Source organism: Amblyomma mixtum, chromosome 3 (assembly GCF_055824585.1).
Source record: "Amblyomma mixtum isolate Tamu chromosome 3, ASM5582458v1, whole genome shotgun sequence".
Taxonomy (NCBI): Eukaryota; Metazoa; Arthropoda; class Arachnida; order Ixodida; family Ixodidae; genus Amblyomma; species Amblyomma mixtum.
In genome coordinates this window covers 202,897,823-202,914,573 of record NC_143014.1, presented here as the reverse complement: position 1 = coordinate 202,914,573, position 16,751 = coordinate 202,897,823, and the positions used below count along the sequence as shown (strand labels likewise).

Genomic DNA, 16,751 nt, shown 5'->3' with positions numbered 1-16,751 from the left:
AAACTGATGTGAGCCATGGCAACAGCAGATGGCCATTGCAAGGAGTAGCAATCTTCCTTATCATGCTCTTCTAAAGAAACCTGACAGCTATATTATTCACACTCATCTAGAATAGCCTGACAGCTATATTATCATGCTAACATCTCCAGTTATCATTAAAAGTGCCTCCTCCCCTTATAAAGCAATCACGCCAAAAAAATAATTCACCTTTTACAATGAGAAGCAGTTTAAGGATCATCATAGAGATAACTGTCACAAAAAAAAAAAGGTTTGGTTTACTGGGGTTTAACGTCCCCCCCAGAAAGAAAGGAAGATGAAGAAGAAAGAGAAGGCAAACACTTGCACTTACGACCAGTATGCACACTGCTCATTTAACGTAAAAACCTAACAACAGCCAAAGCAGATACTAAGCTCAGGTGCCTATGACAGCTTCTCACTGAATTAAACGTATCATGCCATAGCTTAAGCCGGCTACATTTTTTCTTTTTTTTGCACCACCTGGGGAGATTCACAAATGAAGTTAGCTTTCTGCTCTAACAACTAGCTTGTATTTCAGGCACCTGAAAAGCAGCATTGTTAAGGCCAGCTATTTTATTGTACAGTAGTCACACAACAAAAAAAATACTTTACTTGTAACCGAAGGCTTCCATAAGTGCCGCATTAGTTACATTTCCACATAACATTCAGGGTTCTTTCAATGCTTCACCCTATTAAGGCAACACACACCACATGCACAGCACAACTAAGCTGCATATTCCATGCTCTTAAAGGCCATGCTAAGTACTCTGCTACAGAACTGCCCGATGCCCTTTCTTCAGTCTTTGCTACACGCAAATATGAATCGCAGGCTCCTTTAGCTGTCAAGTGGCAAAGAGCATGACATTAAGAGCCATGAAATGCCCACTGAAAAACACAAAAATAAATTCTGATTTATTATTATGACTGACTAAAGTAAAAAGAACCTACAGTTGAGCAGAGCAAGTCCACAATCAAGATTCACGGTAGAATTTTCGAAGCTCTTCTAAAACAAGGTAGATCTTGTAGCATGGGGCAATCAATACTACAACCGTGCATGTAATGAAGGCCTGCCAATGTAAACAAATCAGTTCTTACTTCAAACAAAGTCACACGATCGGTAATAGGCAATAGACATTACTCACCTCTTCATCAAAATTTTTAAAAAGCGCAAAAAAAGTCAACACCAAGTAACATGGCAATGACATTAATAAAATAATCAATCAAAAGCCAACAATAAACAAACTATAATCAATCAAAAACCAACAATAAACAAATATCCTTTTACAAAGGTGGTTATCTAGTCGTACCTCCTGAACCACACCACAAATGATGCTGTACTTGCACAACAGATTGAACTAGGTGTGATATGTCAGATACATGGTCTTCCATAAAGGCTCAAAATCACTTAACATCCTAACGGACAATTTTATTTAGTAATGATATCAAAATGGTCATTTCATACCCCCGATGCCATCTATCGGCAAATAAAAAAAAAGCTTTGGATGACACTTGTCCTAAATTGGACACAGAATGCCAGAAAACACACAACAGCTGGTCTCGTCTTAAACTAGATATGTTAGCAAAGGCAAATCCATAGGGTGTCCATTTTGGGGATTGTCACTTCACACCTGTTCAATCACGGAATATGTGACTCCCAGTATTACACTCAGTGCAACATTATTTTCAGGTCGCTAATCAATACAGCACACACACCTGTGAAGAAAATAACTGCTCTCAGATCTTTTTCTCATCAGTTATAAGAAAATTGTGATGCTTTCTTACGGAGAGACCCGAATCATGAAATTAATTTTTTTTTATTATAGACGTTGTAATGAAGTTAGGTGTGTGCAGGCATTTCTTCCTGTTTTCAAAAATATAATTAGTTTTTGTACACCTCAATTAGTTCTCATATCATAGCAAAATAACTGAAGCCTAATTAGCTAATTTCTTATGGGTCCTCAAGACACTTTGCATCAATATTTCTTGGTTCCAGTTGAAATGGAACTCTAGCCAAAGACCTGCCATGCAGAGCTATACTATTTATATTCTTATTGCGATATATTATCATATAAAAACGTTCAATTATGTTGAAGCTCTATAATTCCCAAATATAGTTAGGTGGCATCATTTTTCAGAAAATTTGATATATTCGACTCAGGCATCAAAAAATTGCATAGCTGCATAGTTCAGTTCTTTGTGAATTCAATGGAATAAGATTAATTTAAACTGCACTATAAAACATAACAAAAACACTCGTAAGTCTATCCATGTTGCCAAAAAACGTTAACCTGAGAAAATGACATTTGAAATGCATACGCCAGCCATTTTGAGGTCATTGTAGAGGCCTCAGAAAACAGTGAAATACGGATGTTACAATAGGATTTTCCAAGTGAGTAATACCAGTATGTAGGGAAGGGATCTAGGACCAAGATGGCAGCCATCAGGGATGCGGTTGCGGAAAGCAAAGGGTGCGAAATGCTGCCGTATTTTGCTCCGAACTCGCCATTTCGGCGCTTCGGAGACGTCAAGTATATCAACTGTTTTGTAACAGTTAGAGGTCGAATGAGACCTTGAAACTTTGCAGGTAGGTACTCTAGAATATACTGAATCCAAATATGCCATTTATGAACAATTGAAATTTTGCACTTTTTTTACCACTTCAAGACCCGCATCTCCACTTACATGCGGACCCACAACAAGAAACAGCAAAGAATAATAGCAATGACACTGGAAGAAGGGGAATTACAGAAAAGGAATCAGATGCAATGAGATGTGCTGACCTGCATTCCCAGCACATGCGAAGGTGGTGCTAGCTCCATTATGTTCTGGGATACCTCGTTCTTGACCTCTTCCATTCCCGAGTAGGTCTGGTCACGGCACAAGTGGACCACCACTAGGCGCTCAGCTTGGCAAGACGCCGCAAGCTGCCGACGGCCTTCCGTGGAACCAAACAACCACTCTGCCTCCCTGCACACTCGCCATCCCAGGTGTCACAATTCTGGCTGTGCTCTCAATAAAGGTCAGCGGTCCAACAAGCAAGGCAAAGAAAAGCAATTACTTACCTTTTCTAGGTAAAAAAAAAAATTATGGTTGACCTACATCAATTTGACCTAGTCAAGACATTATATAAAATTAGTCAAAGTTCTAAGAAGTTCGAAAAATTATTTCAAAATTCATGCCAATTACATTTAGCAGCTTTAAAAAGTCTTCCAATAGTGTCCTGTATGCAGCACTCACAAGTGGGCACTGCATAAACTACCCTGCAAATACCAACATGCACTGTAAAGTATAACCGACATTTTCTTCCTGCTTTAAAAATGTTTATGTAAATCCCCGTTACCTGAAGTCATAACCGCGGAGAAACGTTTCGTGACCGTGCTTATAACGCGACTGTGGCAGCAGCTGCCGCCACCTCCGTCGCAGCTCACGCAACATATGCCGCTACGAGTGGGGTGGGGAGGCGGGGGCACCGTGGCCAAGCAAGAGGAGAGCGCGCGCGGTCGCGCAGCCACTGCCGCCAGACCGACTGCGGAAATGCCTGTTTCTTCCCTCACGGTCCCTCTCTCGGTCTGCCTGCCACTGTTGCTCCAGGAAACAGCCCCTTCGCTTTGCATCATCGGTTTTCCGCGCCGTCCCTACTTCCAACACGCAAGAACTATCTACACCGGAATCATGCGAACAACTGCGCGGTGGCGATAGGCACGTACTGCTCGTGCTGGACCTTTTTAGTGTGAAAGCACTATTCTGTTAGGTAAACCCCTAGCAAGATCTTGCAATGTTTGCACGTTTGTGCCATCACTGCCAATGGTGCTGCCATTCCACAACATCGTTTACACTCCTAGCTCTCCTGCTTGGCCAATACTCCCACCCACACCACGTCACCGCTTGCTCCGCCGTCCCCGCTCTCAACGCGTGCAACCACACAGCGGCCAATAGACGCATGCTACTCGTGCCGTGTCTTTTTATGTGGATGCCTTTGAGGCGGTGTTGCCTCAATTGCTTTCACTCATCCTACTCGGTTTAACCATGCTAAAACCCTACCATTTACAATATGAAAAACAGCATTATAAGCCAACATTGGAAAGCCAACAGTGAAGTAATAAGACAAGCCAACATTAACGCAATGTGCGAAGTAAAGTATTGGGATTGCCAGAGGTCTTGCATCAAGTACACAGAATTATGGTGATACAATCACAGTTAATACAAAATTGTGAAATTCCCAGCCCAGAGTCCATTCTGCAAAATGTGTAGAAGTGTGGTTGCTTAGAACACTCTCCCATGGATGATATGATTGTGCGAGCCACACCTGCACCCTCGAGCACTAAGCACTGCTCGCACAGTGCCAAAGTGCGGTCGCCAGTTGTGCAGTATGCACCGCAAGCAGTGAGCATTGGCACGCGGCCATAATTAAATCCCATCAGTCGCACACAAATCTGCAAGAATGCATTTGCATACAAATTTTGGGCATTTTGGTTGACACAGCATTTTTCAGAAACCCCTAAAATTTGTATCATTGAGATTTCACTGTATTTACTCTCAAAACACAGCACGTTTCCCCAATACAAGCATAAGATAAAAACTGCAGCCAGCCAACTGTAGCTGAAGCCAAGCCATGCTGGTATTCAGCCATGTATGTACCTGTTTACACAGCTTAAATAACACAAAGGTGGTGCAATCACCTGCCCTGGGGAGCAACGAAGATGGCAAACTTGATGGGTGCCGAGGACGTTGGGGGCCGATCACAGATGTAGAGGCGGTAGCGAGGCACATCACCTCCAGCAGCACACAGCTCTAATGAGACCTCATCACCGCTGTCAAGCCTCCTACAACCACCAGAGGAAAGCAGAGACTGTACAACGGAAGAACCGAAGTCACAAAAGAAGGAAAAAGTAGAACCTCACTGCTATATTTCTGGCTTGTATGATTTCCCGATTCATTCGCACAGAAATGTGCGCAATAAAAACATGCCATGAAGTTATACTGCTTCTCTTTTACAAATTTCTGGATTATGTAAAATCCCAGTAATACTAATGTCAATAATAAAATAGAAAACATACAAAGACGGGCTGAGCGATTCATTTACAATAAATTCAAGAGAACTGATTCCCCATCTGGTTTAATGTCCGCCAACGAAATTAAACCTCTTCATATAAGACGGAAAATTGCTCGACTATTATTTCTCCATTCCCTCATCCAGGGAAAGTTTGGAATTTCTTCTTCACCTTATGTTACACCTTCAACCACACGAAAAACCCGTCACCAACATACCCATGCCCTAACACCCTATTTCACGAGTGGAATGCACTGCCTGAAGAGATCGTCTCAAGTGAGAGTTTTGAGAGGACTCTTAGCAATGAATTTTGATGGGCAAATTGATGTGCAATGTATTTCCTTTGACTTGTTTCGCTCATTTGTGTCATGTGTGAAACCTTTTGTCTATGTACCAACTTTATGGCGTTTGTAAATATGCCTTGTTATCTGCCCTTCCTGCTTGGACCACATGAGGTCTGCAGTATTATGTAAATAAAAAAATAATACAATTTTCATTGTCAAATTCTGACTGTACAACACATTTAGCCACCAACAGAAGGTATGCTAAAATTCAAGCAGGCTGAGCAGAAGAGCAGTGTAATAGTCGGCCAGTTGCCGCAGCGGCTTCTGTGCAGCGCATAAATGCTATGGGGCAAAGCATTAAAAACATTTTTTTTTTTTAAATGGCAATAGTGACAATAAAGAGGTCCCAGTTACCCCCGCCCTTGCCATCGCTGGACCTGGATATGTTATGTTGCGGAGTTTCTTTCATGCTGGGGACAATGAAAATGCAGACAGATGCCTACAAGCACTAGAAAACATCACACCTTGAGCCAGAAAGTGCACACTGGCTTTTTCAGTAAGTGAAAATAAATAAATGGTCACTCTTGAGTCACATTTTTTAAAATCTTAGTGGTTTTGGATGTTATGTTTCCCTGGATAATACGCATTGAACAATTATCAACAAAGTTCAATGCAGAAGCAGAAGTGGTTTTGCACTAATCGTACTTGACCTTGTAGGTAGGTACCTTTTAACAGTACAGTTTTTTTAAAGCTACACCCAACACAACAAGCACACATATTCAACTAATGTATGAGCTCTGCCAATGATAACTTGGCTCGGAAAGCGGGCTTTTTGCAGCTTGTGCTAATCAATGCATCCTTTTGGTTGCATCATCGTCGGACCCACTTCTCGGCCGCGTCGAATTTCCTGCCCGCAGCACGCTTGCCATGGCCAAGAGCAAACTCTCAGCCGTGTAGCTATAAGTACTTGTCCATCGTGCTAAAATTTTAACGCTCGGCGACAGCACACGAAAGCCACAACTGCGGCGAACTAACATGCTACCACAACTCCCATGCCTTTGACAGCAACAAAAAGCTGGAGCTGGTGATACTGATGTCGATATGAATAGTGGGAGCTCACGGCGGAAGAAAAAGTTAACAATGATGATGATGAGACTTGGCCTCGGACGCCATCCATGGACGGCACCTGGAAGCTCCTGTGAGTGCGTGTGGCCTCCGCGATCAAGCGCCCTGTTGCTCGCAGCCGGAGCTGATCGCGGAGGCCACGGCGCGTGCATTTCGTGGGTTGTGGATAGTTTGGGTGCGGCCCTTACACGGATCTTTTTTATTTAAATATTTCCTACGGGAAAACAGGGTGCGGCTTGTACACGGGTGCGGCTCGTACACGGGTGCGGCCCTTACACGCGTTTATACGGTATACAAGAAACAGGCCGCACTGCGCGATGATCATTGCATGATGCAGATTTACTGCGGTGAGCCGTAGTATACCTGCATCGCGCAACAGGTAGCTGCGCATGCGGTTCCTTCACTGTGTGGTTATGTCCACAGTTGCAATCACAATTGCGGTTCCAATTCATAGCTCAAAAAATATGCTCCACAAATGACAAAACATACACATCTCAGTAGTAAGCAAAGTGCTGCCCTCCGGCGTTGCACTGGTCGCTACTGACACTACTGCTACTTGCAGCCGCTTCCGCCATGCAGCACTGACCGTCTCTTACTCGGATGATGCAGTCTGTTGGCTCACTTACATAAAATTAGCCATATTATCAGTTCAGGAACACCGTAAAAAACACCACGCTGCCGGGCAGCATTCACGAAAATAGTGCAGCAGCCAGTCTCATAAGGAATGCCACCAGCAAAGTAAGATGGTGGCAACCAGGCATCAAAGCTAAAATCGTGTATAGGCAGCATAAGTGTGTTCTTGCACAGCTGCTGCACTCAGCATTCGATCATGTTCCACGCGGCACTTGCAGTATTACAGGATGTGATACACCCATCACTCTGAACGTGGATGGCAATGGTGAACACTCTCAAGGCTTGCTCACACGCAACAAAAATACACTCGAAAGTAGCAGGCTGGACAGTCACCGCCATAGCTCAGTTGGCAGAGTACTGTACTATCGCGCGCAGTACGATTTGCAATGTGCCACCGCCTCCGCAGTGCCTTGGCGGCTGAGCTCACAGCGAGGGAGCGATGAAAAATGGCGAGACTGTTGCCATTCCAGAGATGCGCGTTGCCCCTGAGCCCTCCCCTATCCTCCTCCTCTCTAGTGAACTAGACCAGTCATTGAAGTGATAACCAGGCTCGCTGATGAGCGCTCTTGGAATGCCCTAGCTCAGGGGCGACACGCATCTCTGGAATGACCAAACCCTCGCCTCTCTTCTTTGCATACATCATATGCTTCGCTATGAGCCCGCCCCCAGCGCTGTGTGGCACGCTCTGGAGTGCTGCAAGTCATACTGCGCGCGATAGTACATGACCTACAAAGGTCGCAGATTTAGATCACATTGGTGGCATGTGGTTGTTCTTACAGCAACAACAGCTGTTAAGTACAAGTACACATTCTTGGGTTTCGCGTCAATGTAGTAGTAGTTATCATAACCAGTGGGTGGTTGTCATGAGAACCATCAGGAAGGCGGTTACTGTGGAAGGAGAGGGGATGACAAGAGCAGAGGAATGCATAACTGTAGGGTGGTTACCGCGGAAGGGAGGAGGAGGCTATGGTGAGAGAGAAGGAATGCGTAACCGGAGTGTGGTTACCACAGGGACTATCCAGGGGGTAGTTACCATGGGAGGAGGAGGGTATGAAGAAAGCGAGCAATGCATAACCGGAGGCTGGATGGCAAGGTAACCACCCTCCACGTGGTAACCGCTGAAAGAGGAGGGTAAGGCAAGAGAGTAAGAATGTGCGAGAGGAGAAGGATTTCCATGGGAACCACCTGGAGGCAGATATCCTGGAAGGAGGACAGTTACCTTGGAAGGAGAGTATGGCAAGAGTGGAGTGTGTAACAGGAAGGTGGTTAATGTGAGAACCAGTCGGAGGAGAGGAGGAGGGTATGGAGAGAGCGGAGGAATTTGCTAACAGTGGGTGGTTGCCATGGGAAGGACTCGAAGGGTGGTAACAGTGGAAGGAAGGTGGAAAGTACTACCGCAACAGCTGTCGCTGAATCTTACATTACAAACTGGTAACCGCCCTGAGAGTTTTTTCTTCTACTTTCTAATCAATTACCTTTCAGGGAAAGAGTTAAAAACTGATCACGCAACTAATTTCTCACTGATCAACCCCACAAATTAAAAAAAATTCCCCAACGCTTTCCTTGGTTTTGGTGGCTGTTTGCTTCTTTCGTATTCATGAATGAAGTTAGTCAAGGGAGCCCCAAAGTAAAACTTTCAGTGGGAGCTCATGTAAAACACCACATAGAGGGCATGCAAAATATAAATAACTGTGCAGAAAATGCTAGGAACGGTTAGTGAAGACTACTGACTTTCATAAAGACAGTTGTAAAACAATACAAAAATACTGCCAAATAATAGGCAACTACTCACATGTAACACAGATGCAGCACAGTATGATTAGCAAATACAACTAAAAAATGGTATTTAATCCGACATTAGCATATAAGCTTTTAGCACCTCCTGAAATTAACAAAGATAATCACATAATCTAGTGGTTCTTTGCCACTACTTTGAAAGGTGGCACCAGCAACAGTGCACAGGAGTGTGGGCACTCACATCAGACAGTGGCTGTTCCACAACTCATATAGTGCATGGAAGAGTCACTGTAAGATACAAAAAAAAAAGCACCGTTTGCACTCTAGTTGTGAGTGTTACACAGTGCATGAGCTGCTCACTCAAGAGGTAGCTCAAGCCTCATTTAGTGGTTGCCAGAAAGGGAATAGAAAAAAAAAATACATAAGCCATAATCAATGCATTTCACACAAGTGTGAAATGAAGAGAGCAACTGCATGTTTCTTACCGTCTGGCCATGTGATGCCGAAGGAAAGCATACTGCTGCGTGGAAGACACCTCACTGCACACAGTGGAGGCAGGAACACGTTTTGGTTTCAGATCAGGATCAAGAGCCAGTTCTGTGACCTGCACATAATTATACACAAGAGAAGTGAATAGGTGAGCAACTCATCAAAGAAAAAAAGAAATGAGACAAAAAATCCTTCTTTGAACCAAACAGATACCAAAAACTTCAAAACTCGTAATGAATTATTCACCTACTTCAGGCATTCCGAACACAGAATTACTAAACATTAACGGTATGCTGCATAAATCATGACACTCAATGGGAGCTTTGTGGCATGTTATGTATATATGATGCATTTTGAGACATGCATTTTGAATTGTGCACTTTGAGACTCCACTTGATATCATTACCCTACAGTGGTATATCACACGCATTACCTGATCACATCCAGCCCTATTACCCATACAACTGACGTCACAACTACTACATATTATTTGTGCGTATACTACAGACCCCGCACCATTTACCCGAGACTGTCAAAGCTATTGGTACACCACCAACAGTACTTTCCACCGACCTAATTCGTGCTATCGTGTCAAAACCTCTGACTTCACAATTATGCTTAGCTTAGCGCCAGTCCAATTGTTGCAAGTCCAGCTTGCTGCGTTTTCCTGGCACTCTTGTGTCCGATTTAGCAATTTTTTTAGTTTGCCGACAGATGGCAGCATGGGTGCTAAATGGATGCGAGGCACTAAGTGACTCGCACGTGGAAAGTCAGCGTGCGCCCTCCTTTTCTCTTCTCTCTTTCCCCTGTAGAGGGGCGATGGAAAGAAGCACGAACAGAGCAGAGCCTAGGCACTTCACTGTTTGCACTTCTTTCCATCATGCTTTTATTTCGGTGGTAGCAAAAAGACACTAAAGTCGTCCGTGATGCATTCTAGGGCGGCTCTAACTTCTTTTTCTTACCACCTAGGTAAAAGTGCGATGAAAATAAATAAGAACAGCGGAGCACACAGGCGCCGTGTTGGTTGCGCTTCTTCCTATAGCGATAGTACGCTTTCCTTTTGTTTCTTTTTTCTATGCAACAGCTAGGGTGAAAAAATGTCGCCCAACTGTTACATAATAATAATCATCATCATTTCAGTACCCTTTTCAAAAAAAAAAAAAATACCCATTAGGAGGTTAAATACACACTGAGGGCAAACTGAAATTGGCCTATATCAATAGATTACTACAATCTAATGACAAAGATCCTTCTTTAACTGAAAACGGAGCTTCCGCACGCTACATAAGGCCACCGAGTCGTTCAATTTACTCATAAAGATGACACACATCTCTTTTTCAACAGTTTTCACTGTGCGCTATAATGTAACCTGCTAGTGTGTTACGCAGCAGTGATCTTTGAAAAACCAGTTCTGAAATGTTCAAGTATGCAATTTTAAACACTATGCAACTGGCCTCTGAACTTCCTTGACCATAGACGGCACTGTGACAAACATTTACTTACCGCAACACTACATGGTACAATGCATACAAACCGACCACAAAATTAGAAACAGAGATCGCAAAATTTCAATAGCCAAACAAATGCTAACAAGAGCACTTAACTGTTTCGAGCCCTGGTAATCGCTTCAGCTTGGTGAAGACCACCACGAACACAGGAAGCACTAGCCTCGATGTACCTTCATCCACCTTTTCAGCATCCACACAACGGTGAACTCGAATTACCCAAGTCCAAGCAGGGCTGAAAAATGTGAACGAAATAAACGTGCCGAGCTGGCTAATTATGCGCTACCAGACATAGAGGTGTGAATTACAAATATCTGCGCCCGTGAAACAGCAGGACACTGCAAACTGGAGGAGGGTGTAGGTTAGTGCAAAAAACCGCTTACTCTGCGCAAAACCACTTGAGCAACGCTTCCAAGACGTGCTTCTGCAGCAGTGAAATGCACACAAATCGGCCGCCAACTCTGAGCACCCTAGACACTTCAGCAAGCACTGCAGACAGTTTCGCAATGGTGGTTTCATCACTGTTCGGAGTCAGAGCATCCACTGTCCCCTTGTCCAGCACTACACTGAACTCTTCATTTGCGTACTTCATCTGCAAGAAACAGATGGCGAAAATAGTCTGTCGACACACAACTCAAACACGTGCACCACACCTATAAAAGCTATCACCTGTTAATAGATAGACCCTACTAAGACTCAAACACTGCTATGCACTTTTGAGCGTTCACATGCTCAGGTTTAGTTGTCAAGTAAAGAACAAAGAGGACAAACCTCAGCCGCATCCATTTGCTGAAACTGAATGTGAGGTCGCGTCTTAGCGTACTTGTGTTTCATTTGGCGGATGACCACGTCGCTAATATCGATGCTGACATTGTTCGTGTAGCCGCTGTCATAGAGATCTGCACTCAAACTCGAATTGCCGCAGCCGACAACCAAGAGCTTGTCAGTCTTCTTCAGGTAGCTGCATATCGTCCCTGCGAGCTGCCAATACTCCCCATACCTAACCGGAAAGATCAAAGTGATATTATAGAAGCAAGAATAGAATGTAAACACACAAGCGACGCGCACTGCAAACGCGCTTCGAACGCCTCAACGAGATGAACAAAAATTCACCATTCAAAGGCTGCTTTTCCTCGTTTCCGGAAAAACTCGTTCCAGTACTTCTCACTGGCGAAGTCTGATGATGTCTTCGGCAAAAGATTCATGATCGGCAGTCATTTACAAGGCGCACAAAAGACTGAAACAAGACCGCTTCCTCGAAACTCGAAGCTACCTGGTCGAACGCGTCTCAAAGCACGTGTAGCCGTACGTGAGCCGTACGACCTAGAGGTTTGAGAGACAAGTTGGAGAAGTGCAGAAAGTAGGAAGCACAAAGTTAGAAATTTGGTTGGGTTGGAACAGGTTGAAAATGGGTTGGAAGATCTTTCCTTTGATCAGTATTTCAATATAAACGTGACTTATGATGGACACTTATTTATAACGCGCACGTACAGCACCAGAAAAATGTAACAGGACAGTTTCACTTCGTCTCTACTAGGCATTAACAGACTACGATGCTGAGTGCCCTATCGACCAATAAGAAAAACAACTGCTATGATTTACTGTGCAAGTAACCTTTTTTTTTGCAGATTAGTGAAAGTTTTTTTTTGCCCAAAATATATCTCGTCTCAGGCTTTTTTTGAGCGTAATTTATTTTTATACTCCTAACGTATTGCAGTATGCAACTACGGGCACACTACCGCACCGGCCACCTCGCGTTCTGATTCGCTGGCGTCGAAAGCTTGCTTGACGCAGATGTGTGACGCATTATTGACGATACGACGAGTAGGGCACCGTAATGGCACTGAAGAGTGTCGTCGGCTTGAGTGAGTAAACTTTGCTCTTTATTTAAGAAAAGTATGTTTTGTTTGGTGTTCTGAATGTCTCAACAAAGCGTCACTATTCGGCGGTAGATATCCACATTTTAGTTCCGTGAAATACTTCAGGCCCGTGCATGAATAACCACCGGAGCAGTTCACGCCCATCTTGGCTCTGTTGCTTCTTTGACGGACGCCCACATATTAAAGTGCGATCAGTGGCGTACTGCTCACTATTATCGATATTCTACGACCATGTGAATGCAGGCACCAAGCGTATCGTGTGCTCTTTCGTGCCATTTGATTTTGGTGCTGGAGTTTTGAGATCGGAAACGCGGGAAGTAGTTAGTTTCGCCGTGCAGTTGGGTGTGTTCGTGGCTGTAAAAAAGGAGCTTCGCTGTGGTCCCTCTGTGGTTCCCTGGCATAATCAGCGTCAGCACAGAATCCAGAATGTTGTGAATTGCTAGTCCGGGATGATCCATTTTTGAGGGACACGACGGTCATTGCATTACATTTGCGTCATTCCTCCTTATTGTGTGTCGGCTGTTTATAAGCACACCGGCCGTAGCGCTTACCCCGCGTCTTGACCTATGCTCGGCGCACAGCTGGCTTTGAAGGCAAATTTCAGTCCAGTGCATTCGCATGCAATTCAGGCGTTGAGCCAGGTATTACGCCGTGTGCATGTGTAAAAAACGAACGATTAGCACTCATGCCGAGCTGGGGGCGTGCATATCCGCATTACTTGAGCCCATGAAGCGTTGGTCCCGAGGACCACGTCTTGTACATTTATGTGTGTCTTGAATTGTTTGACGTCTTCCAGAAATCACGAACGATGTTATTCGCGCAGTCAAGAAAAAGGGAGAATGGAAGGTTCTTGTGGTTGATCAGCTGGGGATGCGGATGATATCCGCGTGCTGCAAAATGCACGAACTCGCTTCAGAAGGAATTACGAGTAAGTTTATCTCGGCTGTTCCTAGCCTTCTCAGTTTGGTGTAACATTCTTCACGCTAATGTGGAAGAAGTTTGTTGGGCTACCAGGTTGGGGTGCTTTGAATGTAATTTTTTTTTTTTGCAATTTTTTTGCACAATGCTGTAGTGGACCCATAGGCAGGGCGAGTGTCGGGTCCATTATAAAAAAAATGTGCAGCAGGAGGAAACGAACACTTCTCACATCGATAAAATGAGTCACAAATTCACAACCTATGTTTTTCCACTCGTTTTGAGTAGTATATCTGCATAGCTATCGTTCATCTACAGTCACCCATCAGTCCACAGTTGATCCCCACTGCTGCCAGGTGCCCATCAGTTTCTTAATGGGTACAAGGTGCTGGGCTCTTCTGAGGTGAAATCAGTTCAGTTCAGTTTTATTTCCTTAAGGCCCCCACACAAGGGGGTGTTACATAAGGAGTGGGATTACACTCGAATATAAGGAAATAAACGGCAATGATTATTTAGCTTGGAAGATGATAAACTACATGTTCTTGGAAAGTAGATGATGAAGCGATGGCAACGATGTCATAGGGTAGGCCGTTCCAGTCTGTAGTTGCTCGAAAAAAAGAACGAAGCAGAAAACATAGTAGTGTGGATGCTTAGAAAAGGGTCTTTGCCCAATCTCATTGACTAATCATCGGTCCTCGAGCGACCAAAATCTGCCTTGTGCATTAAAACTAAAGCCCATTGTGGCCCTCTTTTCCTCACAAAGTCAGAGAGCTAGAGGCGAATCCAGACTTGCCCAAGATCCAGGGATATTCTGAAATGAACTTCATTTGAAGGATCACTTACAGCTAAGACAGTTGAGCCTGTAAGTCTGTTGAGACATGCCGGTTAGAGCATTTGAACTTGAACTTGCTGTCAGAACAACCCCCATATGAACACAGTAATGCGAACCACCTTTGCAGGCTGAGGTGTTCGAAACTGGGTTCGCCTCCAAAAGGGTACAGTGGGGTTTAAGGAAGCCTCTTCCATGCTCACACCCTTGAAGAAGCAGGGCACTGGGCTGGGGGCACTTGTACCAATTTTTATCAGTGGGTATCGAACCAAACACTTCCCGCAGCTGAGGTGGATGCCCAACTATTTTGCGTTTCATGTGATTGCATTTGGTATCTTGGTGAGGAATGGCAAATGTGCTGAGAGGAAACTAACAAGCCTGCTCAATTTTTGTTCTTTTTTGCACAGTTGTGGAAGATCTGAACAAGAAGCGGGAACCTTTGCCAAACATTGAAGCTGTGTATCTTATCGCCCCAACAGAAAAGGTCTGCTATTCACGTTTAAATTGTTCTCAGGAACACTACTTCATAAAGCGCAATCAGTGTTGCTGTATTTTTACCTGTTTGTTAAAGAGGAACAAACCATTTTTGTAAATATTTCAGTGACTTCAGTTGATACATGCAGTTGCTATCTGTGAAGCCTAGTTTTGTTACCCTATGCCAAGTGTGGTACTCGCTACTGCAAATACTGAAGTCCCAAAAATTTCAGTATTGCTGAAAGCAGGATGAAGCCTCCTGTTGTCATAACTTTTTGTATTGACCACGCTGTATGGCTAATAATGCATCGCTAGCTGACTAGAGTAATCATGGAGTGGTTGTTTGAGAAAAGAAGTAGATTCAGGAGCCTTCTGCACGTTGCCGTGATTTACAGTAATGTAGTTACTGTTCAATGGAGCCCAGAAACAGTTTGGCTTATTGGTCATTGTAGATATAGTCGAGCCCACTTACAATGGCCGCAGTTATAACGAATGCTCGGTTATTACGAGCGAGTGCGATGCGACCGTCAAAATATGTATTAGGGCAATAGTGCTGCATCTCAGATATAATGAACAACCGCGGCCGCACAACCCAGTTAGACCGAACGTGAAGGCGCCGTAAACTCGACCCCGGTGTCGAAAAATTCGCCCTTACCGCCGGCATGACGGGTTGAATTCGACCATGACATGACGAAGGAAACCAGGAAAGTCCTACTTGTGCTCGACAACTGTTTGGCGCACCACGTGCAGCTTTCCCCGACTGCGGTGACCACACTTTTTCTGCCACCGAATGCGACGTGCAAGATTCAGCCACTCAACAGGGGCATCATTCACGCGTTCAAGGTTTCTTATCGGTGGCGCGTAATCCGGCGGATGCTGATTGCTATTGAGAGACTAGGTGCCGACGCTCTATTTCGGATCTCTTTGTTTAACGCTGTGAGAATGCTTAAGGCCTCTTGGATTGAGCTAACTGCGGAGAGCATGGCAAATTGTTTCCGTAGGTGGGGTTTATGGGCCCAGGAATGACGGAGGAGGTTGTCATAGTCTTGTGATCTGTCACAAATGGATTTGCGGCAACGCGCGCGCAAATGGCCATTCCTGATGTTGCTTGGAACGGCTTCCTGGATGCGGACGATTACGCTGAGATAGTAGAGCCATGCACTGATGAAGCCATAGTGCGTGAAGTGCGAGCAACCGAAGGCAAGGACTCCGACGAAGACGATGAGGATGATGAGTTGCCGCTAGTTGCTGTGAGCATTTCAATCGCACTCAGTTACATCGCGTCCCTGAAAGAGTTTGTTGCCAGCAGGGCCTTGGAGAGGAGCATGTGGCCGCTCTGGACAGACTAGAAAATGCCGTAATAGGGTGTGCTTTGAAGAAGCAGGCGCAGGTCACAGGGTTTTTTTAAGAAATAAACGCTGTCATTGATTGATTTTGGATTTTCGTCTGTATAATGTGAGAAGTCCACTTACTACGAACTTCGGATGTAACGAACGCAATCAGCGTGACCGTCAGGTTTGTTGTAGGTGGGCTTGACTGTACTTCATTGAATGCAAACATTTATTAGTGACTATACAGTTTGACAGAGTTTTTTCCTCATCTCTGAAATGACCGTGTACTTTCTTTCGAATATATGCCATAGCATGTTTTTTATAGGGGCTCATGACATTTGATATCTGTACAAGCAAAAGCAGCAGTTGCATGACTGCTTTTATGCATGCATAGACGTAGTGTGCATAGCTGTGCCCTATTGTGGTGGCTTCTTTTCTAGGCACTGTGAGCGGCTACCAGCAGGCAAATCATTGATATGAC

General features: G+C 44.5%; 2 protein-coding genes across 4 annotated transcripts in view; one reads left to right on the top strand and one right to left on the bottom strand.

Moving 5' to 3' along the window:
• LOC149353328 (eEF1A lysine and N-terminal methyltransferase-like) overlaps window positions 1-12,354 on the bottom strand; it is a 28,987-nt gene extending 16,633 nt beyond the window's left edge. The window contains exons 1-7 of one of the 2 annotated variants that reach the window (XM_089582488.1): window positions 11,955-12,352; window positions 11,613-11,841; window positions 11,225-11,433; window positions 10,941-11,076; window positions 9,333-9,451; window positions 4,698-4,841; window positions 2,799-2,985 (exon numbers count right to left, since the gene is read on the bottom strand). In XM_089582488.1, coding sequence (XP_089438614.1) covers window positions 2,799-2,985; window positions 4,698-4,841; window positions 9,333-9,451; window positions 10,941-11,076; window positions 11,225-11,433; window positions 11,613-11,841; window positions 11,955-12,046 — 1,116 coding nt within the window. In that variant the 5' untranslated portion in view covers window positions 12,047-12,352. Of the gene's footprint in view, window positions 1-2,798; window positions 2,986-4,697; window positions 4,842-9,332; window positions 9,452-10,940; window positions 11,077-11,224; window positions 11,434-11,612; window positions 11,842-11,954 lie in introns of both variants that reach the window. The other variant, XM_089582489.1, reaches the window with a different exon arrangement.
• Window positions 12,355-12,595: 241 nt separating this feature from the next.
• Rop (Syntaxin-binding protein Rop) overlaps window positions 12,596-16,751 on the top strand; it is a 42,505-nt gene continuing 38,349 nt past the window's right edge. For both annotated transcript variants that reach the window (XM_089582486.1, XM_089582485.1), the window contains exons 1-3: window positions 12,596-12,706; window positions 13,518-13,649; window positions 14,873-14,949. In XM_089582486.1, coding sequence (XP_089438612.1) covers window positions 12,679-12,706; window positions 13,518-13,649; window positions 14,873-14,949 — 237 coding nt within the window. In that variant the 5' untranslated portion in view covers window positions 12,596-12,678. The remainder of the gene's footprint in view (window positions 12,707-13,517; window positions 13,650-14,872; window positions 14,950-16,751) is intronic.